This window comes from Penicillium pulvis, assembly GCF_028828015.1.
Source record: "Penicillium pulvis strain IBT 33274 chromosome Unknown scaffold_8_segment0_segment0, whole genome shotgun sequence".
Classification (NCBI taxonomy): Eukaryota; Fungi; Ascomycota; class Eurotiomycetes; order Eurotiales; family Aspergillaceae; genus Penicillium; species Penicillium pulvis.
This window is the reverse complement of record NW_026643080.1, coordinates 5,182,609-5,208,375: the sequence shown is the minus strand read 5'-3', so window position 1 is coordinate 5,208,375 and position 25,767 is coordinate 5,182,609. Positions and strand designations below refer to the sequence as shown.

The following is a 25,767-nucleotide window of genomic DNA, read 5'->3' as shown; positions in this document are numbered from 1 at the left end:
ATCTATTGCAGCAGGGAAAGGGAAAAAAAAAGTGCACTAGCTGCATCTCATCTCCGCCCCTAGGGGATGAGGACCACTTTGACAAATTAAATTGCCGTCTCTTGGACCCCAGATTTGCCTCCCCGGCATTTGTTTTGTATCGCTTCACCGGGCGTCTGGAACTGGCAAGGTGCTGAAAGGAAGCGATCAATCTCCAGGTTTCCCGCCCCATGGGCGAAATAACGGGGCCACGCGTCCATCCGTTACTCGGTTCCCCGAAAAGCTTGGCAACCATTCCGAGACAGCACAAAAATGCCGAGACAGTAGGATTGGGACAGACAAGTACGGAGGACGGGTAAGAATATAGGCCGGACAGCAGCCAATCCATGGATCTCACCCGAGAAAATTTACCTCGTGGCTTGTGGAGATGGGGTTCCAGAATGCTACGGTCCCTCCTTTGGTGCCCTAAATCATACATACCATGCTAGATCTGGGATCGCTCTTGATCTAGGTGATTCCAGATGAGGTTAATCCCCACCATTCTGGCCCCCGCTTTATCTAATTTTTTCCTTCTTTGCATCGTCGCCTGGGACGCCTCTCTCCAGAATCCACAATTAGAAGCAAGAAAATTTTCTTCTCATCACAAGGACTCGGCTCAGCCGTCCAGAGGCTCCGATAGTGTTGCGCAATTTGGGCGTTGCCAAGTATGGAGCATGGTCAGACCATGCTCGGATCAAGCCGAAGAGATTTTTTTTTACTTTCCTACTACCCTACGATACATTTCTCTACTACCCTAGTTAATTTTTTCAGGGTACCGGCCAAATATCGGTCAGGCGGGGTATTAAGGTCTGGAGGGAATTGCCCGTTGTCCCGCAGTAAGCACTAGGCATTAAACAGAAGCACCCCGGAAACAAGGACCCTAGGGTATTGGGGCCATGTTGTACTAGCTGACATACTGCACACAATAACTTCCGGCTCGGCCAATAGTGGCGTTCCGTGGGACAGAAGGCTTGTTCGTTGGGAAGTTCGGCGCCTGGTCCTCCACTCATCGCCATGGCTTGACACGCCAATGCCTCTTTCCTTGGCCACAAAAGCTTAGTGGCGTTCGCTAGCCTTCGAAGGTTTGATGGCTTTTGTTTCGTAAATCCGGATCATATCATTTCCGACGTATGCTTCCTCCCCGAGTCTAACCAATTCCATCCGTAGCGTTGGATTAGCTTGGTCTGGCACATGGGATCTTGTGACCCAGGGTCCCCCATAGGACGTTGTCAGCCGTGAAGCTGGGGCCATTGGCACGAGGACCGCTCTTTTTGCTTGGCTAGAACACTAACCCCAGAAAGTGGGAAGAAATGGATGGCGAAAAAGGAAGAAGTAAAAAAGAAATTGCGGGAAATAAAATGAAAAGACATGAGAAAAAAAAAAGTTTATATAGCCCCAGCTTGTCCCCTCCCCGGGGTTTCTTTTTCCTGCACATCATTTCTTCCCTTTTTACTTTTCTTACCTTTGATTATACGCTATCATCATGGCGGTTAGTCAGTCGGTGGTTGGCCGCAACAATGCGGAGAAGGCCCACGGTATCGTGGGTATGCTGAAGAATCCCTATGTTTTCTTGACATGTTGTTTCGCATCTCTCGGTTGTATCATGTACGGTTACGACCAGGGTGTGATGGGACCTGTCCTGGTCATGGAGAACTTCGAGAACCACTTCCCGACTTTCATGGGTTCCACCATCCAGGGTTGGTTGGTGTCTGCTCTTGAGCTTGGTGCTTGGGCTGGTGCTCTGATTAACGGTGTCCTTGCGGACCGCATTTCCCGCAAGTACTCCATGATGGTTGCTGTCATTGTCTTCACTCTTGGTACTAGTCTCCAGGCTGCTGCCCAAAACCCTGCCTACTTCTTCGCCGGTCGTGTCATCGGTGGTATTGGTATTGGTATGTTCTCTATGGTCATTCCTCTCTACCAAGCCGAGATTGCTCCTCCGGAGCTGCGTGGTTCCCTCGTGTCCCTGCAGCAGCTCTCCATTACCATCGGTACCGCAATTGCCTTCTGGATCGACTACGGCATGCAGTTCGTCGGTGGTAACACCTGCAACCCCGAGGGCATCAGCAACCCCTACCTCGCCGACGGAACCTTCAACGCCGCTGTCAACAACGGACACACCTGCCTGGGACAGAAGACCATTGCCTGGCGTCTGCCTTTGGCCCTGCAGATTATTCCTGCCTGGGTTCTGTTCTTCGGCATGTTCTACTTCCCCTTCTCTCCTCGTTGGTTGATGATGAAGCACCGCGAAGAAGAGGCTCTTTCCACTCTCTCCCGCCTGCGTCGTCTTCCTTCCAACGACCCTCTGATTCGCGCCGAGTTCCTCGAGATCAAGGCTGCTGTTATGTTCGACGAGGAGACTGAGTCGGAGCTTGTTGGCTCTGCTGGTCGTTTGGGCCCCTGGAAGGCTCTGTTTGCTCCCAACATGCTCAAGCGTCTGTGGCTCGGCTGCGGAACCATGATTTGCCAACAGTTCACTGGTATCAACGCCGTCCTCTACTACGCTCCCCAGATTTTCAAGAGTTTCGGTTTCTCCTCCACCAAGCAGACTCTTCTCGCTACTGGTGTGACCGGTATCCTGCAGATCGTCTTCACTGTGCCCACTGTTCTGTGGCTTGACAGATTTGGCCGTAAGACCTTCCTGATCGTTGGTGCTATCGGCATGTTCTGTTGTCACATCGTTGTCGCTACTGTCGAGGGTCTTTACGAGGATAACTGGAACCTCAACGAGGGTCTCGACAAGACACAAGGTTGGGTGGCCATTGTCTTCATTTGGCTCTTCGCCATTAACTTCGCCTACTCCTGGGGTATGTTTATTCCTTTCACCTTCTCTTCACTAAATTTAGTTACTGACTTCCATCACAGGTCCCGTCGCTTGGGTCTTGACTCAGGAGATCTTCCCCAACAGCCAGCGTTCCCGCGGTGTCGCCATCGTTGCCTCGACCAACTGGTTGTTCAACTTCATCATCGGTCTGACCACCAAGGACATGCTTGACAACATGAAGTACGGCACCTACATCTTCTTCGCCATCTTCAGTGGTCTGGGTGGTCTGTTCATCTGGTACTTCGCCCCTGAGACCAAGGACAAGACCCTGGAGGAGCTTGATGTTTACTTCGGTGGCTCCGATGCTACCATCGCCGCCACTGACCGCGAGCGCATGGAGCGTATTTACGAGACTCTTGGCCTGGCCGGTGTCGAGAACGTTGAGGATCTCAAGGTTGCTGTCACTGCTGACCAGATTGAGGTCGCCCACGAGACCAAGGCTTGAACTTGAACTCGATCAATTTATGTAATATGGATTTAAGGAGAATTGCTACGATCATACGCACGCAGTTATGTACTGAATCATGGTTTTATGGTCAGCAAAGTTTATATTGATTAATGCTTAGTGCTTGAAATGATAATCTCAAGACTGATGATCTGTGATTAAAGTCTTGCTTGAATATTGAATAACTTTTTTTTTTTATAACGTTCCATGTTGAAAGATGGTTTTTGCCTTTTGCCTCGTAAATTGGCAAAGCAGCCAAAGAAGGCTTATTTTACGGCCGAAACTCAAAGTCTCCAAGCCGTGATCTCCAAGGTTTTGGCTGTTGACGGGAGGGAAGTTTATCTCGCCAAGTTCCAGCCCAAAACTTATATTTGAAAATAGTGCCTTGGCGATGAACATGCCACTGGGGATTTTCACCAATGTCACAAAATTTTAAAGGTCATAAATAGACGAAAGACTCAGTTCCCGATTGATTCCACTTGATTCTTGAATATTCAACCTTGGAGATTTTGGACCCTACTTCCCGATGTTGACACTTCAGACTTATACAAGCGCCCCGAGGTAGGAAATCTCAACTGTATATGAGGGAGGTAAAGATGATGAATAGGAGTACAGTATTTCCAAAAATTGGTGTTACCGTCTCCACCTACAAAGATCTACTATACTGTATTTAAATTAGACCCGGGAATTCATATTTCTGTTAACTTACCTATAAAATAATTCACGTCAAGTGATACATGTGTCCCATTACTGCAAGGAGGAGCTTGAAATTGCCCATATTATTGCAAGGAAGATGTCACTTCCCTCTTTCATTCCCCTCCCCAAGTGACAAGGTAAAGGTCGAGTGAGTGCACACAGTTAAGCTATGCGAGCATAAAGGCTTACGGAGGGCCTCCACCATGAAGTCCTACCGGTACCATATTTTGCTCCGCCTTAAACGATGATTACCATGCTCGGAGCTCTAGTCGACTATGGCAAACTACAACGAAATAGAGTATGTTGAATTCAGAGCCATATGAATCTCAAAGGATCCTACTACCACCACTGTAGCGCCATTTAAATTGATCTTTGCTCCCAGGTCCTTCTAATAGATCAGAAAATAAAGACATGACAATGAGAATGATCGACACTACTAGGCTTGAAATCCAACAAATGAGATAAGCCCTGATGCGTTTCCTAGGGCAAGTAAATTGCCATTGATAGCGGAACAGCTAGGCCGGAGCCCAGGAGGAAGCCAAAGAACGTTTTTACCGTTCACCTTTATCCAATGTTGCTCGATGGAGATCTCCAGATTAACATTTTTGGAATAAGTTGCATGATTTCCAAAGCCGGGTTGAACATCAAGCAAGCCCAAATCAGTGAATAGACATGGCCCATCTTCATCAGATTTAAGGTCAGTGACTCGTCCATTGGAACTAAGAGTTTGCTGCAGCGCGCCTGTCGCCGCGTCCCAGAAATGCACGGTATCGTCACAAGAGGCGGACGCTAGCCATACGCCGTCGGGTGAGAAGGCCACTGAGTTAACCCAGCTTGAATGGCCGTTGAGGGTCTGCTGCAGCGCGCCTGTCGCTGGGTCCCACAGACGCACGGTTTTATCATCAGAGGCGGACGCCAGCTGCGCGCCGTTAGGTGAGAAGGCCACAAACCTAACCCAGTCTGAATGGCCCTTAAGGGTCTGCTGGAGTGCGCCTGTCGCTGTGTCCCAGAGACATACGGTTTTATCATCAGATGCGGACGCTAGCCGCGCGCCGTCAGGCGAGAAAGCCACTGATATTACAACGCCTAAATGGCCCTTAAGGGTCTGCTGTAGCGCGCCTGTCGCCGCGTCCCAGAGACACACAGTCGTATCATCAGAGGTAGACGCTAGCCGTGCGCCGTTGGGTGAGAATGCCACCGATATGGCCGCGCCTGAATGACCCTCGAGAGTCTGCTGTGATGTGCCTATCACCGTGTCCCAAAGACGCATGGTTTTATCATCAGAGGCGGATGCCAGTCGCGCGCCGTTGGGTGAGAAGGTCACTGAGTTAATCCAGCTTAAATGGCCCTTAAGGGTCTGCTTTAGCGCGCCTGTCGCCGCGTCCCAGAGGCGCACGGTTTTATCATTAGAGGTAGACGCCAGCCATGCGCCGTCGGGTGAGAATGCCACTGATGTGATCGCACCTGTATGACCCTCGAGGATCTGCTGTAGCGCCCCTGTCCCCGCATCCCAGAGACGTACGGTTTGATCATTAGAGGCGGACGCTAGCCGTGCGCCGTCGGGTGAGAATGCCACTGATTTGACTAAGCTTAAATGGCCCTTTAGAGTTTGCTGCAGCGTGCCTGTCGCCGCGTCCCAGAGACACACATTTTTGTCATCAGAGGCGGATACTAACCGCGCGCCGTTGGGTGAGAAAGCCACCGAGTTAATCCAGCTTGTATGGCCCTCTAGGGTCTGCTGTAGCGCGCCTATCACCGCGTCCCAGAGATAGATAGTGTTATCACGAGAGGCGGACGCTAGCCGCGCGCCGTTAGGCGAGAAGGCCACTGATATGACTTCGTCTAAGTGGCCCTCGAGGGTCTGCTGTAGCGCGCCTGTCGCCGCATCCCAGAGACGCACAGTTTTATCACGAGAGGCGGACGCCAGCTGCGCGCCATTAGGCGAGAAGGCCACTGATCTAACCCAGTCTGAATGGCCCTCAAGAGTCTGCTGTAGCGCGCCTGTCGCCGCGTCCCAAAGACGCACGGTTTCATCCTTAGAAGCGGATGCCAGCCGTGCGCCGTCGGGTGAGAACGCCACCGATATGACCGCGCCTGAATGGCCTTCGAGGGTCTGCAGTTCCGGACTCCACCTTTCCTCAACTCTTGGTAACTGGCATATCCAAGTGGGAAACTCGGCTTTGAAACCTTGCCGAATTATTGACATTTGGGGAGCAAAAACAAGCCCCGCACAATAAAGCTGAAGAGGCGCCTCGTCGGCTATTTGGCGATTTTTAAGAACGAATCGCTTTGCATCTTCAAGAGAGGTAGCTAGCTGATGTGACTGTATCTGCCAGTTAGTATAGACTATTGGTTCCAATACAACGTCACTGACCTTTGCCATGGACTGCAAAGCCGTAATGTTTCCAATCGCTTCCGAAACCCATCCAAGCAGGCTCATCACTTCCAACCAATGCAAGAAATGCAACTTCAGAAAGTTTTCTATCGGTCTCCAATCTACGCTGGACCGGTCACCATGCTCTAGATGGCGTATCCAGTATCGACAAGCGTATCGAAGCTCAGGTGAAACATAACTCTCAATTACCGTCTTTCCAATTTCGTTCCTTCTTACGCCCGGGTTTGAAAGGCGGGCTATGTCTCTCTTTAATTCTTGGTTCATACACTCAAGACAATCCTTGGCAAGCCGTGTATTGCCTGCCGCTTCGTCAATCCAGAAGTCGTTGGATGCTGAATGATCGACGAGAAATTCTCGAAACGAGAGATGAAGAAGCTGCACAGGGGCATCACTATCTTTTGGCACTGATAACACAGACTGAAGCGTACTGAGTCTGCTTTGGACTTTCTCTTTCTCTGAAGAAATGAGTCTGGCCAGGGAGACAGATGAGAGTGGGCTGAAGAGAAGTACAATGGCGCCCACAATTCGGCGAAAGTCATTCATCCAGCAACTGAGTTCTTTTGACTCTTTTTGCGATACAACATGCTTTAAAACAGGATGATAGATTTTGGTTAACTTTGAGTACTCGCCATCAATTTTGTCCATACCGTCGCTTGATTGTGAACATAATATAGCTTGCAGTCGGTCATTCGGCAGTTCTCCTTCGCAGTCGATAAATCGATATATTGTCGCGGCAAAAATGAATAGAGGAACAGCCATATTTACTAGCGCATTGAAAGTCTCTTCCCCGGGCCAGCTTTCCGCTAGTCCGTGATCATCTCTTATCCTCTCAAGCCTTTCCCGGAGAAAGACCGATATATCATGCTCGACAATTGACCTCTCAATTTGATGGAGAATAATCTCATCTTTGCAGATCGGTCGGAATCCTTTAATCACGGGTGGCTCTGGCCTGCTTGTAATGAAGACTCGTAATTGGACAGTTTTCAAGTCGGTCAACTTAGGCAAAGTCAAAAATAGAGCCGCAACATCAGACGGCACTTGACATTCATCCAGCGCGTCGATGACAATGACCAGAATTAACGGGGATATTAAACCAAGATCGAGGCTCTTAAGCGGCTTGAAAATCAATTTGTTGAACTGTTCTTGTGGATTGCTGTTCCCAATACCACGCGTTTCTTTGATTGCCCTCTTGATTGGTTCCTGAAGACGAGGTAATCTTTCCAATATTTGTTTGGTAAGGGTGGTGAACAGTCGTTTGGCATCTGCTCGGTCTGTTCCACCCCTTCTAAAGAAGAAGCTGCCACCCAGCAAGCCCTCGTCGTCCAACCATCGAGCCACTGTCCTGGACACAGTTGACTTTCCTGTTCCTGCCATACCCTGCAGCCAAAACACAGCTTTTCGATCCGGATCGGTCGCCCAGCTTTTGATGTCCTGAAGGAGTTCAGTTCGGGTGTCTTGCAGACATTCTTGATACTCCTCCCCGGTATTTGCATTGTAATGAGCATCTTCTGCAATCTTGAGCTCCGCAAGGACCGACTTGCTACTGAGTTCATTGAGTGAGTCCATGACTTGGTCAAGGTTAGTAAGCATTCTGTCCGCCTTTTCAACAAGCTCCTTTCCCCTGTCTTTCTGTTCACGTCGGTCAACGATCTCAAGCCATCGGCTCAGATGTGATTCCGCCTCATCAATAGAGACTCGGAGAGGGGAAAGAGAATCTCCAGAAATACTTTGCCAAATTAAGACGGCGCGGTTGCGATCATAAAGTGACTGGACTTGGGCAGCGAAAGTCAAAACCGCGACGTATACCTGGATAAGAGCTGTCTCAACGTATTGATCGGTATTCGGGTCATTTTGATACTCCCCTTCTACCAAGCTATACCGGGTAAGAACGTCTGCGAGAAAGGCGCAAGATTCCAGCCAAGCCATTTTCTGGCTGCGATAGTTTTGCGTCATCTAAAAATCGCCTCTTTTAGTTACTTGTTCTTGAGAATTTTCTTGAATGGGGAATTTGAGCATACAACCAACCCCAAAGATACAACTGCCCAGACGCTGGTTGCGTGTCCTGTTGGATCGAACGCTACAGCTGCCTGGACCAGGTCCTGAAAACCAAGAACAGCCTTGATGATCTTTTGGGCTGGTTCCCTGATCTTGGACTTTCCCTGGTCGACTTGATACTGAGTCTTCACGGTCTCGACTACCCCATTTAGTGCCTTTAATCGATTGGTGACGCTGGAATTTATTTTCACATCATTGGAGTCGATAGTTTTGTTTAACTCTGGTATCGATATAGATTTGATGAGTTGTTGCTTCTTTGGCTCGAGAGCATCAAAAGCGCGTTGCCACAGATCTGGTTTTGTAGCAATGGCGGATGCATGATGGGTCAAAGAATCATCCCTAAAATGATTCATTTGTCTAGACTGGGATATCTTCTCGTCGTCCTTACCCAATTGCCGCTTTCGGAAAAACCGTCCAAATCTTTCACGGGCCATGGCTGACTAGAATGAATCGTCGATGATTCTGATTAAGGAATTCGCTTTTTGAGAAATAAAAAAGATGGACGAAATCATAGGGTAGAAAGCGGGGCAAAAGGGGGGGTCTGGCGCTTCTCGAGTGCACCGCCTCATCCGGGAGATGTTTCCTAACTGTGGGCAAATTAATACATGTTGGAAAGCTAAGACTCAAAGTCTAGATAAGGTACACCACAAGAAGGGAGCAATTTCATATATTCAAGGGGGAGTACCGTAACTCAATCCTAATGTGCTCCGAGAACGCAAACAAAGTCATTCTGATGGTACTGGTTATCGGCCCGAACCGACCCAGACCCATGTCGTTGCTCTGCCGCTCGACTTGCCCCTCCCAGCTCGAGATCAGCGTGACAATATCACCAGCAGATCGCCGACTACCTCTCCAATAGCCGAAGCAACTGGCTGCAACAAAGCTTTCAGTCAAAATATCAGTACCAATTTTCAGAGGACTAAGTAGAAGAGAGTTCGATCAATTAAGCAAGTATTTAGTACTGCGGCTAGATTTGGTCAATTTGCGGCGGAAAATTGAGGTGGCGATATATTAATTAAAATGCAACATACAACAAGGTACCGCTTTGATTCCTCACGTACAATGCGATTGTACAAAACCTATTGACCGAGGTACGGTGTTCCGGAAAAACTCCCAGTATGTGTTAGCGTGTCTTGGCAATATAGAAGAGTCCAGATGGTGACACCAGTTACGGGAGGTGCTGTACTGTTGTAAAACTTGAGCGTTCCATTGATATTGAATCAAAGATTGAGTACTATATGGTATCATATTGTGATACTCGCTAGGTCGTCGATCTACCCATCTCGATTATCCGGGGGCTATACAGCTCCACTTTCATTGAAAGCGACGCTGCGCCCAGTTGCTTTCCCAGCCATTGAGATGTCACAAAGAGATAATGATGGCATAGTTGCAGTGATCAAATATCGCAGTCTCACTATAAGTTCAATTGTGATAACGACGAAAGTTCCAATTACCAATCCTCAATATTATTAATTAATAATATCTAACCCTATATGAACGATGCCTTGGGCATATTTAGAGCCATCATCCTCGACAACGAGAAATTGAGTACACATCGTTCATCCATTAAGTACTAACTCAAACATGCCGGAGTTAAACGAAGCAGAGCCGCCGGAAAATGAATATTGTGATGAATCAGTTTCTCCGGACCAATCCCAATGTCTATCCCTATCACAATCAGAAAGCGACTGTGACTGCACGGAGAAGAAAGACGCATCAAATATCCCACCACTTGGAGACCATGAAGCAGGACAGCAGAGTGGCAAGAAGAAGAAGAAGTTATCATTTCTTTTTTCCTGCATTTATAGCTCTGCTGCTTATGGTCTTTTTGGTTGTTAAGCTGGGGGTAAGATAGAGGAAAGAACTAGGATGAAAAGAGAGCGAGGGGAAGAAGAAATGAAACTAAATTAGAGAGATACTGACTGTTTAGATCCCACCTGGGTATCAAAAGGTAACATATCTCAGTCAAGGGCACAATATAGACAAAACTTCCGCCTGCATAATCAGGTATATCATCAAGGGGCGAACTAGTCATCGGCAGAACGGTAAGTCCAAAAGAACCTTGCATTTCGGATGTAGATTTTTCCATCAAGATGATGTGCCTTTCTGAGATACTCGAAGACGCTAACTGGCATGCAGCTTGGAATTTAAACCATATTTGAACGGAAAATCGAGTGTAACATGTGTTTACACTCCCGTAGGCCCAAAGTCAACTCCGGGTTTCATGAATCCCTAGTTGATCCTTGAAACACGTCAGCTCATCTAAAATTCCAATCAATCAGAAGCGAGGCATTAAATTCAATCTTCACATGAATATTACTGAAGAGCCCGAGTTGATAAATACTTTCGAATACATATGAACGAATTACGAGGGGTTGCAGAATACATTGAATCACTTCGCCTATCACAATTTTGACTCACCATTGTTCAGCATGAGAAATTTCACATACAAGGTCGGATCAAAAATTGGGCTGACCTTACTCAATGTTCCTTGGCATTAACAGAACATGAATCTTATGAAGTGGAACTCGCTTAGTACCTGTGCATGATCACATCGGGAAAGGATCTGATAAGATTTTTCGGCCCTAGCGCATAGCCAGGGATGTAGCCAGTAATCATTTATCCGGACTAATATTGTACAGGGTTGAGGGTCAAAAGCTGCGTATGCATCTGGGATCGACATGGAATTATTCCTCTTGCAATGGACTGGTGGACCCGATGTTCTATGTATCAGGGCAGGCATTCCTCTTTATGAGGTGCAGAAGCGTTGGCACTCGGGGCTTGGCCCCGAGGGCTCCGTCTTGGCATTATGCTCTTGGCTACTCATAAACAGGTGGTAGAATGGTCGAGCGTAAAGGTCGGAAGTTATTCACGCTCCGACATCCACCATACCCACATCGAACTAAACTACTTTGGGGGAATTTCGGATTGAACCGATTTAAACTATGTCGATCTTAATACTTCAGGGTTGGGGTACTGATATCAATCTGTAAAACCAACCAGTAAAAATGACGATTTATCGAAGGATGGTACACCTTGTGGATATCCAAGCGAAGTCAAGTGGATGGTTGCACACCCGACGTGTCATCGTGGCCCAGATTACTATATTCGTTGCCAATAGGCGAATTGCATACGGAAAGGTTTCGGATTTATGGAAATGGAAAATAGTAGAGTATAAATACCTGGTTAATTCCACGAAGTCTTTCCAGTGTGTCCATAGTTTTGACTGTCAGTTCGTTTCCATCTCACTCGGAAACTATGCGAGCATCATTAGCTCTATTGGCTGGCCTGGCTGCCAGCCCAGCTTTGGCTGGGTGCCCATATGGCTTTGACAAGAGATCAGATGCCGACGACCATGCGAAACTCCAAGCTCATGCCAACATGCGCCGAAGTGTTCCTTCTTCCAGCGTTGCTTCCGCCGCCCCGACTACCAGCAGCACCACTGATGGCAGCAAAGGTGTCTTTATGATGAATCGAATTGCTCCCGGCACCTCCGACCTGTACATCGCCAATGCAGATGGTACAAATGAGCGACAGCTTCTCTCAGACCCGGTATTTGAGTACCATGCTTCATTTTCGCCCGATGGAGAGTGGATCACATTTACTTCGGAACGAAACGGCGACGGAAATTCTGATATCTATCGCGTCCGACCAAACGGTACCGATCTCGAGAAGATGGTCGCCACATCTTCAGTTGAAGACTCCGTTATCATGTCTCCCAATGGAAGTATGGCTGCTTATGTTTCCACTGCCAACAACATGAAAGCAAACATCTGGATCATGGATATGGTGACCGGAAAGAAATGGAATATCACGGACAACGCGCTCACAGCATTCAACTCATCATTGATGGGTGGCTACTTTCGCCCCGCTTGGTCTCCTGATGGAGAGTGGATTGCATTTTCATCGGATCGCAATACGCAATGGAGTGGTCATGGAGAACCAACCTATCTTGGTCTCACTGGATGGGAAACGACACAAGAGCTCTCCATCTACGTGATCCGCCCAGATGGCACAGACTTCCGCCAGATCGCTACCAAGCCATACTACTGCCTGGGATCTCCCAAGTGGTCCAAAGATGGCAAACGTCTTGTCTACTACGAGATGACCCGCGAGGACACCTACAACGCGCACAGCTCATTTACTCTCGCATCGGCCAACTCCACCATCGTCTCCGTGGATGTTGCGACAGGTAAAGATCGCAAGGTGGAAGCATCTGGTGCCGGCATCAAGATTTTCCCTCAGTACATCGACAACAACGGAACCATTGCCTATTTGCTCAAGAGCGGTGATTCCAATGAAGGTTTCTACACCACTTCTGGTTCGTTCACCAACTTCACTGGCACCGTGCGCTCACCTTGCTGGTCTCCCGATGGCAAGCAAGTTGTGTACGAGAAGACAACTTGGGTGATTCGCGATGGCTACAAGAAACTTTACAGCTGGGACCCTGAATGGGACTACCGCTTCACCGATGTCTTCCCCCAATACTCCTCCGTGGATGATCGAATTGTCATTACTCAAAAGCAACTTGGAAATTCTTCCATCGTGACCCTGAACACCACCGGAGGAGACCTGAGCCTGGTCTACGACCCCAGCACAGCTGACTTCCTCACCTCCTCCCAAACCTCTGGCGCTGCCGCCTACAACCCTAACTGGTCTCGCGACGGCGAGTGGCTTGTTTTCGGAGTTGGATTCTGGTTCGAGACTCGCGAAGCATCTGGTGGCTGGATTGTGCGATCAACCGCCAACGGTTCTTACTCCGAGGTTATCGTCGACAGTGCATACTCCATCACAAACAGCACCACCCTCAACAATGGCTACCCTAGCTTCTCGCACGACGGAAAGAAGGTGGTATACCGTGTCTGGGGTGCTGACACAGCAACCTACGGCAACAAGTCTGAAATTGGTCTCAGAATCCTCGACCTCGAGACGAGAAAGACGACTGTCTTGACTACTGAATGGGATAACCTGCCTGAGTACTCCCCTGATGGAGAACTCATCCTCTTCACCCGGAAAACAAGTGCATCCAACTACGATGTTTGCACAATCCGTCCTGATGGAACCGACCTCAAGGTTCTGACTACTAGCGGTGCCAATGATGCACATGCTGTCTGGTCTCATGACGGTCGCATTATGTGGTCCACTGGTATGAACGGCTTCCGGTATGAGTGTGCGCTTTATGATGATACTTTCCAGCCTTACGGCCAGATCATGATCATGGACAAGGATGGTTCAAACAAGACACCTCTGACGGATTCCATGTGGGAAGATTCCATGCCGTTGTATCTCCCCAAGGCTGTTCTATGATTCGTGTCAGCAACTCCTTATTCTGCTGCTGGCTAATGAATCTGGTGCGAAGGAGATATTTGGCCTTCGTTTTCTCAAAATTACAAAGCAGGGTCTAGAGAGGAGATTCGCTTTTTCTTACATGTGCCCCGGGCATTGATTTTTTTTTCCTCGGAAATAGGTATACCTAGTTATGCAGCTGATTGAATGAATGACTTTCCGAATTATGTGAATATATCAAACAGAATCTCGAACTTAAGGTTGGCTCCAGGCTGGCACCTGGGCACCGTGAAAAGATTGGAATGGACATTTTACAGATAAAGTCTTGAGTAGATACTAGTAGGCATAGATGCGAAGCCTTTGCCATGCCGTTAAGTACTCGCTGCCATTTGGGGCAGACCAACCTTGGAAACAGTGAAGCACCCGGGTTCACGATGATGTAGGTTCTTCAAGACATACTAGGGATCAAGATCGAGTAGGTTGTCCGGCACGAGAGTAAGATCAATTTGTACTTGGAAAAGAAGATATGCAACAAAGCAAATGACAACGCAGCAAAGAAGAACAGAGAAACAATATCACGCTCCAAACGCCAAATTTGCATGCCATAAAGAGATCTGAATACGCGACCCATGTAAGAAGGGTACGTAAAGAAGCGAGACCAGAGTGAAAATTCACATCTAGCAGATTCATGAAAGCAAATACAACTGTTTTTTGCCTGTAGACAGCAAGCAACAGAATTACTAGATAATCGAGGTATCTGTAATCAAACGGTATATTGCGGAGTTTTATGCAAAAAGAGTCCTCAGTGAGAGGCAATAAAGAATGTGTTGGTAATCAAACACACGACCATAACCACAACACCATACCCGGCAAGGGCCAAGCTTAGTCGACGGAGCAAAGATTTGCGCCAATGGCGGGTATGGCGACGAAGTATGCCACTCTCTGTCAAGGATCTAGCCAAAGAGCCCTCCCCATCATCGTCGACATCGTCATCTTCGTCAGACATATCATCCGCAGCCTCGTCATCTTCCTTCAGGAGACCACGGTGAGCCGGTGAATCGGGTGCCGAGATCTTGTAATAGAACAACCCCGGCAAGATAAAGCTGATACTCGTGCTACCAGTGCTACCAACATAGGCCAGGACAGCTTCAAGGGACGACACTGTCATAGCAACGAGGTAGCTGAGGATGAGGATCGTAGTGGTGATGACCGAGAAGCGGAGGTCACTCATCGGTTCTGGTGTACGGGTTCCGCGAGGTCCCAACAGTGGGTGCCGATGAGGCGAGCCTTCAGCACGAGTGGATTTGGGATTGGGTCGCCACTTCAGCACGGCATCAACTGAGGCTCGGCAAGGATGGCATTGCAATGGGTAGGAGAAGATGACCAGCATGACAATCGCTGCTCGTCCGATGGTGGCGTAAACACCTGGGGGGTACATGCCAACGATGTTGCCTCCGACGTTGTTGCCAAAGGAAAGATAACCTGTGATGGCGACGAGGATGTAGGTGGCAGCAGCACTGCCAGCGCTAGCGACGACAACACTAGTCGTGCGGAAGTGGCTGTTGTTGGCGATTTCGTTAAGAATGGAAAACATCTAATAGAAAGTTAGTTTCGTGACAAAGGAAATGCAAGATATTGCTGAAAGCCTACATTTTGGTGACATGTGAAGGCAAAGATGATCACAGGCAGACTGCTCAAAGTAGGAATGGGGCCTGCCCAATGGCCCACACGGATTGGACCCCGATCAGCTATTGTGTCACCCTTGATAAAATGATAGACAACCAGAACAACGAGGTAGGCCATTGATACAAGGGCGGCAATGCTGGTGTACTTCAAAGAGTCCAATCGGCGCAGGTAGGAAAGAGGGATTACAATTAACCTGTTCAACATCATCGTCAGTATAACTTTCTTGGATGAAAAAGAGTTCTTCGCAGAAGCACATACATGAAGGCAGTCACCCAGAAATGGCGATCTACCAGGAAGTCGTAGGATGGGTCGCCGCCCACGAATCCTTGAACCACTCCTGGCATGAGGTCACCGATAATGATGAGATAACTCACTCCGACACCAAAACACTTGATTGCGATAGCGGCATCAAAAACCACGGCGGCGTTTGGATAGGTCAGTTGCGAAAGCGCAAAGAACGAAGCGCTGCCTCGATCCAGGTATTGCGCGCATCGAGATTGAAGGTAGAGGCCGAAACCTGCAGTTACAGCCGACCACAGGATAACGAATATGCCCAGCACGATTCCGAAATGCGATATAGCGAGTGGCATCGCCAAAACACCGGCTCCAATGACTATAATAGTTTCCATTCGTCAGTATCCGTCTAATGTCTTGTGACTATGCGCCTCCCACTCACTTGTGTTGACCAAATTGATCACACTGCTGGCCCAGCTAGCCTCGCCGACGATGCCCGTGGTTCGTTTACCCCGACCAATACGTCTGACCCAGAAATTAATGTTAGCCACTGCAATTCTTAAAATGCTTGACGAGCAGATAGCGCCTTGACTCACCGTCGTAGTCCGCCTTGAGAGGGACCGGCAACGCCCCCGACGGCCGCCTCTTCCTCCATGGCGATGAGAATGACACAGTTATATCGGTTGATTGATTGGATACGCAGGACCTGATAGCAACCGCGTCCAGCACAGCTGGGCAGAAGATGGTAGGCTGAAAGATATGTAAAAGAGAAGAAACGGCGCGCTGGCCTCTTATCAGTTCGGCCCCGATTAGACCCACCCACATGACTTTGTCTCTCCGCACTTCCTCCGCTTAAAGATTGTGGCTTGCTCACAGATATGGCATCATATGTTTCGTTATCGCCGTGATCTTCCTGACTTAATTTACAACTTCGATAGTCCCCATCCCTTCTGCGACAAAAGTTCCCAATTTTCGTTCTCCACCGCCTCGATGTCCGAGACTGTGTTTCCCGGCCGATTTCCAGGGCCCTCATCATTGAATTGTTTAACTTCCCGCGCCGTCTTTGACACCTCGATAATCGTCCCACCCTTCACCTTATACTGCGTTCCTCGACCAGATCGATCTCCAATGATTTCGCTCACCTGATCCTGCTGTACCATCGCCAACATCACCTCTCCTACTTCCTCGGGCGTCACCCAGGCGTCAGAGCTGTCAATCACCATTTTGATCTTTTCAGGATGGTCCGTCCATAAGGGAGTCTTGATAACACCAGGTGCCACTGCCGTGACACGGATACCAATTCTCTCCAACTTGGCTAGTGATCGCACCAAGCCGTTGATGGCATGCTTCGTGGCAACGTAAATAGGTGCCGAGAACGACTCATTTTGTCCAGCAATACTGGAGATGTGGATAATGTGCTTCAGGCGACCGTTCTCGCGGTGCTTCTGGAAATGCGCAATTGCCAGCTGTGTGACACGGATTGGGTGGGTGATATTGATGTCCACCAGTGCATATCGGCCGCTGTCACGGGAGTCTTTGCTTGCGGTTGAGCCAGGTGGACGCCAGAAGTTGGTCCAGTGCTGCGACGCTGTTAGCGGGCTTACGTTCACCGTTTGGCTTCGTAGATTATGGTAAACTTTGCTGCATGAATACATACTGGCTCGTAGATGCCCGCGCCTGGGCAAACAATGTCGATCGTGCCGAATTCTCTCTCGGCCACCTCGAACATTCGCTCAAGTTGGATCCAGTCTGTAACATCGGTCTGCTGGAAGACAGCTCGTACAGGGCCAGAGGTGTGCTTATCAACTAGCACTTTGGCCTCGGGGCGCAAAGCTAGGTCGGCGATGACAACGTTGCATCCATTTTCTACCAACAACTTGGCAAAGGCCAGATTGATTCCTGATGGGAATGTAAGCATATTTACAATTATGAAGCTGTAAGCATATGATATGATGCCATACCAGAGCCTGCGCCGGTGATGATGGCTGTTTTTCCTTGAACTGAGACTGCCATTGCCGTGGGTATGGGTACTTTCACGTGAGTGGAAATCGTGCAGGATAGGGCGACCCCACGAGAAAGTCTACGTTTCTTATATGCGTACGACCTTGTGGAACTTCGGGTTCCATTGCAGCGAGTATTCTAGCCGTTTTGGAGAAGAGGGGAAGCAGAGGATTTAACCGCACGTATGCAGTATGTGTTGTCAAGAAGGTTCGCCGAGGCCGGCAAAATTCCCGAGATCTCTGTGATTCTTTCGGCTTCATTTCTGGGTCTGCTTGGCTACCTTTGGCCAATCTGACGGGTCGGTGCGATACATGGCTTTCTCATTTCTTCATTCTCCTCCCGGGGTCCACTGGATCGTCCGTGGAGCAAACGGATAACTCGCCAAACTTACCATTTCAACATGCCACTGCTTCATATGTAGAAAAAGGTAGAGTAAGGCTTAAAACTTATTTAGTGCTTTGCAGACTTTGATTTGTTCTAGTGCATTCATTCTAAGGGCCTTCTTTATTGTCAAGGCTTCATATCGTTGCGTCAATCGGGTCGGCGCAACTCCGAGCATCATAGTCTGGCGGGTAGAATGACCTCATCTGGCAATGACCACTGCGGATGGGTTTCTAAAACAGGCAATGTAATCGTCTCTAGGAATAATTCTCATTAAAAATCTTTCATGCCAAAGGCCTAGCCTAGGAGAACATTTCTTAAAGGAGCTAGAATTCAAGAAGCAAAAACACGCTAAAATTTGCTGCCTCGCTCGATATAGATGCCTGGAACACCTGTTCCTTCTTAAATAGTCGCCAAGTGTTAAGATAGCAATCAGCTCGTGATCTCACAATCAGCCAATACAACCAAAGGAACACCTGTCGCATCCGTGTGGTTGTATCCGAGGTTAAGCGCCATGATCTGGCCAACTGTAATGTTGTACGTTGTCGCGTAGTCCTGTAGAGTGCCATAGTCGAAGGTAAATTGCGTAAATGTGCATGCCGTGTTATCGCAAATTGGGATTTTGACTGTCTCGCCCTCTTGCAGGACATCGTAGGGGCCTGGGTCCAGAGCAGCAATATACCCGGTCTGGGGGGAGTTGTTCATGATTGACTCGACGGTGATGTTGTAGCGCTCATTTGCAATCTTCTGAATTGTGTCACCCGGAAGGATGGTGTAGACGTGAGGACCACCGTAGATGCAGGTTGCAGTGGCTTCAGTGTTATTTGTGCTGAAACAAGAGGTGTCGTCGGGGAATGTTGCGATCTGAGGAATGAGCAGCGTCTCATTTGTGTAGATGTAATTGGGGTCGGCAAGAACGTTCACTCGGGCAATGTCACAGGCACCGACATCATACTTGGCGGCAATGGTGTGGATAGTATCATTGTCTTTCACAGTATAGGTACCGTTGCGGAGGGCAATGTTCAAGTTGAGAACACTTCCGGCTTCAGATGGGACTAAAAAGGGAGAAAGGAACCCAGTCAGAACTTGAGACGATTTAAAGACAGGAAATCACTAGGGCTTACCGTTATAGTCGATAGTTGCCGGGAGAGCGGTGCTCAGCCTTGCTAGGGTGACGAGACCAACCAGTTGCTTTAGATACATCATTGTTCTAAGTGAAATAATGTAATGAGCACAAGGGAATTGCAAGGGTAGCTAGTCAGAGTGATGTTGTTATAGAAAACTGACATGAAACTGAATGTTTAATCTTGTCTTCGGAGTGATTATCTGCATATTTATACCATGAAATTCTGGACTTGAAAAAATCAAGCTTGAGCTATATCCGAGCCTTTAGACCTCGGACAACCAACAATTTCGGGTAGTTCCGCTGAGCTTAGACCTAGAGGGAATAAGTGTCGGTGGAAAGCATCGTGTGTTAGTCCACTATATGGTGGAGCTCATACCACCGACCACTAGGGTTATTGCGCTAAGAAGCTTTCCTTCGCCTACTACACGTCCCCCCGCCTTCTGTATTGCTATCCCCACAAACATGGATTCTCATTATGTTTGCTACTATTGGACTAGAGGAATGTGGGTGGGCGGGGGCATAGTCTAAGCGGAGAAGCACACGAAAATTGGGATACCTCTCCAGGTTACGTTAACCCAAGTGTCTTAGTTCATAGAAAGGATTAGCATCTTCAAGTAAGCTGACCAAGATCTCATTTTTTGCATATCTCTTGAGATATGTTTTGATTGAGACTGAAATCATAGATTCTGTCTGCATCCTGTTCCACAATGTGACCCCATTAAGCAACTGGAAAAGGTCATAAGCACTAGGGGAAGATGATATAGCCGGAATCTAGCGCCAAAACACCTGGGGTTATATGATCCTTCTTCTGGGGTCCACGATTTGTAAAATTCGGCTCTTTCGGGTGGCTGCAACAACTTTTCAGTACACTAGCGTGAGAGTTAGAGTTAAAGGCTCGGCCTTGATGACCAGATTCGGGTTGACGCCTCCGCGGTTTGTTCCCCGGACTATGGACTTCTCCACGCCATTTCTCTTCTTTTTGACCGGTGGGAACTTGGAAATCAAGAGTTCCCTGTTATTCGTATCAAAATTGGGGCTATCGGCTTGACAATGTGCCGAAGAGAGTTTCGATATTTTTACGTCTTTGTCATAGACATGCAGACCGATTGTTGACATTGAATCTCCTTGATTAAACCAGTCACTCACAATGCTTCAATTAATTCTGTCAATATGCTACTGAATTTTGCACAATTATTATCCCCATCGGTTGACCAGAAAACTTTAGCGAGAAAAGAACTGGCGGGGTTTGGTAGACCAAAGTGGACAAATGAGTCACAGTGGCGCTGGAGTAGAAAACATCCGAAGTTATGAGACCTAAAACCTAACTGAGTCAATAACGTACAGACAATCGAAGCTAGAAGTTAAGGTAATCAATTCTGCGAGCTCTTTGAGGTCGAGTGACTGCTAATTCCGTGCCTTCAAGAGCTCTCGTCATCTAGACTCACTTCATCTTCTATATGAAATCGAATCCAGTCATGGCCCCTGCTCAACCTTCGAAGAAGCAGTTTTACAGCACCGCCTCGCCTTGGGAAGCTCGAATTGGCTATTACCGAGCAGTGCGTCACGGCGATTTGATTTGGGTGTCTGGAACAACTTCCGCAGATCCAAATTCATCACCATCATCACCACGGGTCCGCTTCCCTGGGAATGCTAGGCAACAAACGCGTCTTATACTGGAAGAGATTATTGAGGCTATTCAGGCCGTGGGCGGACGAGGTGCCGAGAGTATTGTGAGATGCCGTATGTTTGTCAGCAGGAAAGAAGACTGTGGTGCGGTAGGGGAAGTATTTCGAGAGGTTTTAGGGAAACACCGCGGAGCGCAGATTGGGGCGGCCGCAACGATGATTGTAGCCGATGGCTTTGTTGATGATAGTATGCTCGTGGAGATTGAAGCTGATGCAGTTGCTGACTTGGATGTTTGAGGCAAAGTTTGAAAAGTGGACTAAGCCTCCATCCAGGGCTCTTCATCTACATGTGATACTATTAATTTTTATCTTTATTTTGGAAAGCCTCAGATGTTGAGATGAATCCTGCAAAGATCCATGTTCTGTATATTAAACTGTCGCCCTGCAGAAAACAATATTTTCACACTCAAGATTTCTCATGAGATCTGTCTTTAGGTTATTGAGAGTAAACCTGACTTGCGCTACCGGACACTGGCTGGCCCAGGCCGGGGCCAGTTGACTGATATATATCTGCCAGTTGAGTAATGTAAAGTCCAAACAAACTTGAGCTCGCATTTTCACAAGAAAACTCTGTATATCAAAAATGATCACTTGAGCACACACAATCAGTCGCTAATTCAAGACCCCAGATGCTATCCAATGAGCGTTTGAAGAAGCTGGGGTGGATTTTTGAGGAGAAAGCAAAGAGTGTGGTCACGTCAACTTTGATTGGGTCCGGGGAGAGATCACCGCCCGCGCTTCGCCCGAAGCTCGACCAACACCACCTCACCCGAGTCAGCTCATTAATGCTCGCGCGATAGCAACATGAGGCTCCAAGTGGCCCTTTTTATCGCTGCGTGCGTGTCGCCCGCAGCAGCTATCTACCCCGATGAGGTGAACCACATTGACTTCCACCACGCCCTCATCGGTACCCCCTCCCCCCGACTCGACCTTCTTCCTCAAGCCTTCCTCCGCCTCGAATGCATCCCTTCTCTACACAATCTCCGATAAGTCCATTCTAGGTGCCGTCAATCCTCGCGATGGTGCGTTGATCTGGCGTAAGGATCTCTCTCGGGCGAGTTTCCCTACCAGTAAGGGTGGCATCCTGCGCGGCTCGGATGGACATAATGCTGTTGTCGGCGCAGCCGGAAACTATATCTCGTCTTGGACTGCCCAAGACGGCAAGTTGATCTGGGAAAACAAATTCCAAGATGGAGTGGTTGCGGACATCGAGCTGCTGGAGCTGGAGGAGGCCAGCGCGACGTCCGGTGCCAGAGATACCCTGGCATTGGTTGGTAGCGAAAGTGCCGGTATTGTGAGACGGCTGGATGGCAACACTGGAAAGACGAAATGGGAATCGAAGGACACCAGGTTGGTTCATTCTGGAGTTTTTTGAAGCTGTTGCTAATAGCTGGGTTTAGTGGTGATATTGCGTTTCAGGTGTCGTCTTCCCCCACGGAGGTCTTCTACATTTCGCTCCAGTCAGCTTTGCTGAAGGGCTACAAACTCAAGGTCACTGCATTGGATCCCGTGAATGGTCGCCAAACTCGCCAGTATGTCTTGAATTCGGAGAATGAAATTGCAACCCCGGAATCAGTTCTGTACGTAGGCGCCAATGTTGCCTCGCCCTTGATCGTCTGGGCGGACAAGACACATAAGACTTTGAAGGTCAATGTCATTGGCACAAAGCAAGTTCAAACAGTCAATATTGAGAACACCTCCGGCCAGGACATTCGTCAGATCACGGTTCACGCTCCTCACAAACTGAATTCGCTTCCTCACTTCTTGGTCCACTACGTGACTGAGAGCGGCGCATGGGCCGAGGTCTACCATGTGGACTTGATGACTTCTGCTGTGACTAAAGCCTATAAATTGCCCTACTTGCAGGGACAGTCTGCGGTGGCTACTAGCAACATTGATGCAAATGTTTACTTTACCCGCATTACTGACTCCGAGGCTACCATTGTTTCTTCCGCATCGCACGGAATTCTGGGACGCTGGGATATGGAAGCTGCTTCTACTGAGCGTGCTCTACACGCCGTGTCAGAAGTGGTTTCCAAAGGAAAGTCCGTGGCAGTGCGTGCCGTTGTTTTGCGGGAAGCTGGAGCCTGGGAGTTGGTCCGTAATGGCCAAACCGAATGGACTAGACACGAAGCCTTGATTGATGCCGTGGCTGCTACCTGGGTGGAACAAGAAGCCCAAGAGGCACTGGCTCACGAACTAGAAGTTGAGGGACACGAAAGCTTGATTGGCGCATACATTCACCGGGTGAAGCGTCACATCCGTGATCTCCAGCATCTTCCAGACTGGCTGAAAGAATTGCCTCAACGTATTGTGAGCAGTGTGTTGACCGACGAAGTCACTAACCTTGATAACTTTGGTGTGGCCAAGCCGGTGATCGTGGCCACCAAGAGTGGCCGTCTGTATGCCTTGAACACTGGCAAGCAAGGTGCTGTTGAATGGAGTGTCCAAGTCGAACAAACCTCGCAATGGGACGTGAAATCTATTGTTACTCGGCCTGGAGAGGCGACAATTTATGCCAGCGACGGAAGCTCTGCGACTGTCAACGTCTCTACTGGTGAAGTCACTTCCCGTACTGCTCCTACAGACGTCAAACTGCAATCAATTCTCTCCCTTGAGAACCACTCGATTCTTGGAATCAACGAAGACGGTTCTCCGGCTGCTCTATTTGACGATAGCATCGGTTTCTTGGTGACCACCAGCGCCGACGGTCGTGTTCTTGGCTGGTCTGGACAGGACAACAAGTCCCCAGTCTGGGAATTTGTGCCTCCTTCCAGCCAGAAGGTCATTCATGCAACCTCTCGCCCTGTGCACGATCCCATTGCATCGATTGGCAAGGTCCTCGGTAACAGATCTGTTCTGTACAAATACCTGAACCCCAATCTGGCGTTAGTCACCGCTGTGAACGAGAAGAACAACACTGCCGGGTTCTACCTTCTGGACGGTGTGTCTGGCAAGGTCCTCTATGCCACCACCCAGTACGGTGTTGACCCTACGCAACCTATCGCATCAGTCATCACCGAGAACTGGTTTGCTTACTCCTTCTATGGCGATGTTGTCGATGAGTCGTCCGCCAAGGGATACCAGCTCGTGATCTCCGAGCTTTACGAGTCATCTGCTCCTAACGATCGTGGTCCTCTGGACTCGGCTGGAAACTTTTCGAGTCTTCACGGCAGCAATGGTGACAGCCCTCCATCACCTCATGTCGTCTCCCAGGCATTTGTGATTCCTGAGCCTATATCTCACATGGCCGTCACTCAGACTCGTCAAGGAATTACTACTCGCCAGCTCCTCTGCACTCTGCCAGAGTCTAGCTCTATCGTCGGTATTCCCCGTCCTGTGTTGGACCCTCGTCGCCCTGTTGACCGGGACCCTACTTCCTCCGAGGCGGAAGAAGGACTCTTCCGTTACGCTGCGTTCCTAGAGTTTGATGGCAGATGGTTCCTGACTCACGTACGTGATGTTTCAGGCATCAAGACTGTCCTGTCACAGCCTACTCTATTGGAAAGCACCAGTCTCGTATTCGCCTTTGGTGGCGATATCTTCGGAACACGGGCTACTCCCAGCCAAGCTTTCGATGTCCTTGGCAAGAGCTTTTCTAAGTTGCAGCTTGTTATGACAATAGTAGCATTGTCAATCGGTGTCGCCTTCTTGGCTCCCATGGTGAGTTTGTCTCTTCTCAATGCTCGATGTTATTCGATGCAATTGCTAACCACACAATTCATAGGTCCGAAAGAAGCAAGTCAATCAGCTGTGGAAAGCGGTCTAAGTAAATGGTGGTTTTCTCACTTCCATAGATGCATGCATATATCTGAAATGGCGCTTTCTTAAGAATGTAATCTATATTATTCACAATTATTACTTTGATTTACATTGACAGTCTTCTGGCTGTTGTACGACGCATGGGATTGGTGGAGGCATGCCGGTCTTCAATAGGTGCGCATTTAGTGCGGAACTACCGCTTAACAAGTGTGCATTCGTGATAGTAGAATGCTTCATTGTCATGCCCAATACTCCTCGATATTATGCTAAAACTATTCGACTGTATCTCATCTTCAATCCGGGGCCCGCGTCCGCAATTCGCTGCTCATTTCAACCGCCGCTAGACAAGATTTGACACTAGCCTCCTGCTTCTGTTGTCAATTACCATGGGGAAGACCTAAATTGGTCATTGTTATAATATAGTAAGGGTCCATAGTATCTTTCATGCAGATGGCTCCAAACAGGTATTCCAGGTCTTGGTGATCTGGCAAGATCGTGAAGCAATGGTATTTCACCCCTCCAAAATTAATTTTTTGCATGGTTGATGAAGAATACACATAGTTTTGAACCCATAAAAATGGGCTCAAATGGGGGCCCATTTCAAGCCCAACCCAAACCAACCCAAGGGCCCAATCCATATGCCGAAGCCTAGCTCTTATCGTGCCGCATTAAGTCCGGTCCCCACCTGGAACCCTGACGATCAGCTGCTTAGCAGCCGATATTACTGGTTTTTGGCTCCTCATTCGCTCCCTGATCAAGGCCGGAATCGTAAACCTGCCCTTGAATCTCAACATCGAACAGTCAAAGATGACAAGAGAACTACACTTTGCTGATGATTAAATACCAAGAGGATCACGTGCGGAGCAGTAGAAAATTAGCAACAACATACCCTGTATCCTTATTTGACTTCGAGGTTCTTAAACTGTTGCCTAGGGGAAAAGCTTAAGTCCTTTTCGATGATCTGGTCTCAACGGCTGAGCCAACTGTATCTGGCTAGGATGTGTCTTCCCGGTCTATTAACAGCTTCTAACTTATCTGTTCTTTACGTTTTTGACCACGGACATTCAGAAGCTCCCGTCGTATAAGTACTTGCCATTTTCTTGTGAATTTCCCGAGCTGTCGAATCAATATCGCGTACCCTAGATTTATGATTCCGCGCTAGACGGTCTGTGA

General features: G+C 48.6%; 9 protein-coding genes across 9 annotated transcripts; 4 read left to right on the top strand and 5 right to left on the bottom strand.

Annotated features, from left to right (window-relative positions):
* Positions 1–1,501: 1,501 nt before the first annotated feature.
* Positions 1,502–3,287, top strand: N7503_011377 (sugar porter family MFS transporter; the record flags this gene model as incomplete). The annotated part of the gene is made up of 2 exons (XM_057070923.1): positions 1,502–2,825; positions 2,884–3,287. The coding sequence occupies 2 exons, from the start codon at positions 1,502–1,504 to the stop codon at positions 3,285–3,287; spliced, it is 1,728 nt and encodes a 575-aa protein (XP_056917534.1).
* A 1,132-nt stretch (positions 3,288–4,419) lies between these two features.
* On the bottom strand, positions 4,420–8,304 carry N7503_011376 (uncharacterized protein; the record flags this gene model as incomplete). Its single annotated transcript, XM_057070922.1, has 1 exon — positions 4,420–8,304. One exon carries the CDS (start codon positions 8,302–8,304, stop codon positions 4,420–4,422), a length of 3,885 nt encoding a protein of 1,294 aa, XP_056917533.1.
* Positions 8,305–8,351: 47 nt separating this feature from the next.
* On the bottom strand, positions 8,352–8,867 carry N7503_011375 (uncharacterized protein; the record flags this gene model as incomplete). The annotated part of the gene is made up of 1 exon (XM_057070921.1): positions 8,352–8,867. One exon carries the CDS (start codon positions 8,865–8,867, stop codon positions 8,352–8,354), a length of 516 nt encoding a protein of 171 aa, XP_056917532.1.
* Positions 8,868–11,691: 2,824 nt separating this feature from the next.
* On the top strand, positions 11,692–13,740 carry N7503_011374 (TolB C-terminal domain-containing protein; the record flags this gene model as incomplete). Its single annotated transcript, XM_057070920.1, has 1 exon — positions 11,692–13,740. One exon carries the CDS (start codon positions 11,692–11,694, stop codon positions 13,738–13,740), a length of 2,049 nt encoding a protein of 682 aa, XP_056917531.1.
* A 781-nt stretch (positions 13,741–14,521) lies between these two features.
* Positions 14,522–16,294, bottom strand: N7503_011373 (uncharacterized protein; the record flags this gene model as incomplete). The annotated part of the gene is made up of 5 exons (XM_057070919.1): positions 14,522–15,313; positions 15,370–15,598; positions 15,664–16,018; positions 16,082–16,164; positions 16,236–16,294. The coding sequence occupies 5 exons, from the start codon at positions 16,292–16,294 to the stop codon at positions 14,522–14,524; spliced, it is 1,518 nt and encodes a 505-aa protein (XP_056917530.1).
* A 268-nt stretch (positions 16,295–16,562) lies between these two features.
* On the bottom strand, positions 16,563–17,652 carry N7503_011372 (uncharacterized protein; the record flags this gene model as incomplete). The annotated part of the gene is made up of 3 exons (XM_057070918.1): positions 16,563–17,219; positions 17,297–17,538; positions 17,601–17,652. 3 exons carry the CDS (start codon positions 17,650–17,652, stop codon positions 16,563–16,565), a joined length of 951 nt encoding a protein of 316 aa, XP_056917529.1.
* Positions 17,653–18,453: 801 nt separating this feature from the next.
* N7503_011371 (LysM peptidoglycan-binding domain-containing protein) lies at positions 18,454–19,227 on the bottom strand (the record flags this gene model as incomplete). The annotated part of the gene is made up of 2 exons (XM_057070917.1): positions 18,454–19,076; positions 19,146–19,227. 2 exons carry the CDS (start codon positions 19,225–19,227, stop codon positions 18,454–18,456), a joined length of 705 nt encoding a protein of 234 aa, XP_056917528.1.
* Positions 19,228–20,622: 1,395 nt separating this feature from the next.
* Positions 20,623–21,069, top strand: N7503_011370 (YjgH family protein; the record flags this gene model as incomplete). Its single annotated transcript, XM_057070916.1, has 1 exon — positions 20,623–21,069. One exon carries the CDS (start codon positions 20,623–20,625, stop codon positions 21,067–21,069), a length of 447 nt encoding a protein of 148 aa, XP_056917527.1.
* Positions 21,070–21,636: 567 nt separating this feature from the next.
* N7503_011369 (uncharacterized protein) lies at positions 21,637–24,685 on the top strand (the record flags this gene model as incomplete). The annotated part of the gene is made up of 4 exons (XM_057070915.1): positions 21,637–21,705; positions 21,776–22,182; positions 22,233–24,495; positions 24,560–24,685. 4 exons carry the CDS (start codon positions 21,637–21,639, stop codon positions 24,599–24,601), a joined length of 2,781 nt encoding a protein of 926 aa, XP_056917526.1. The 3' UTR covers positions 24,602–24,685.
* Positions 24,686–25,767: the final 1,082 nt, after the last annotated feature.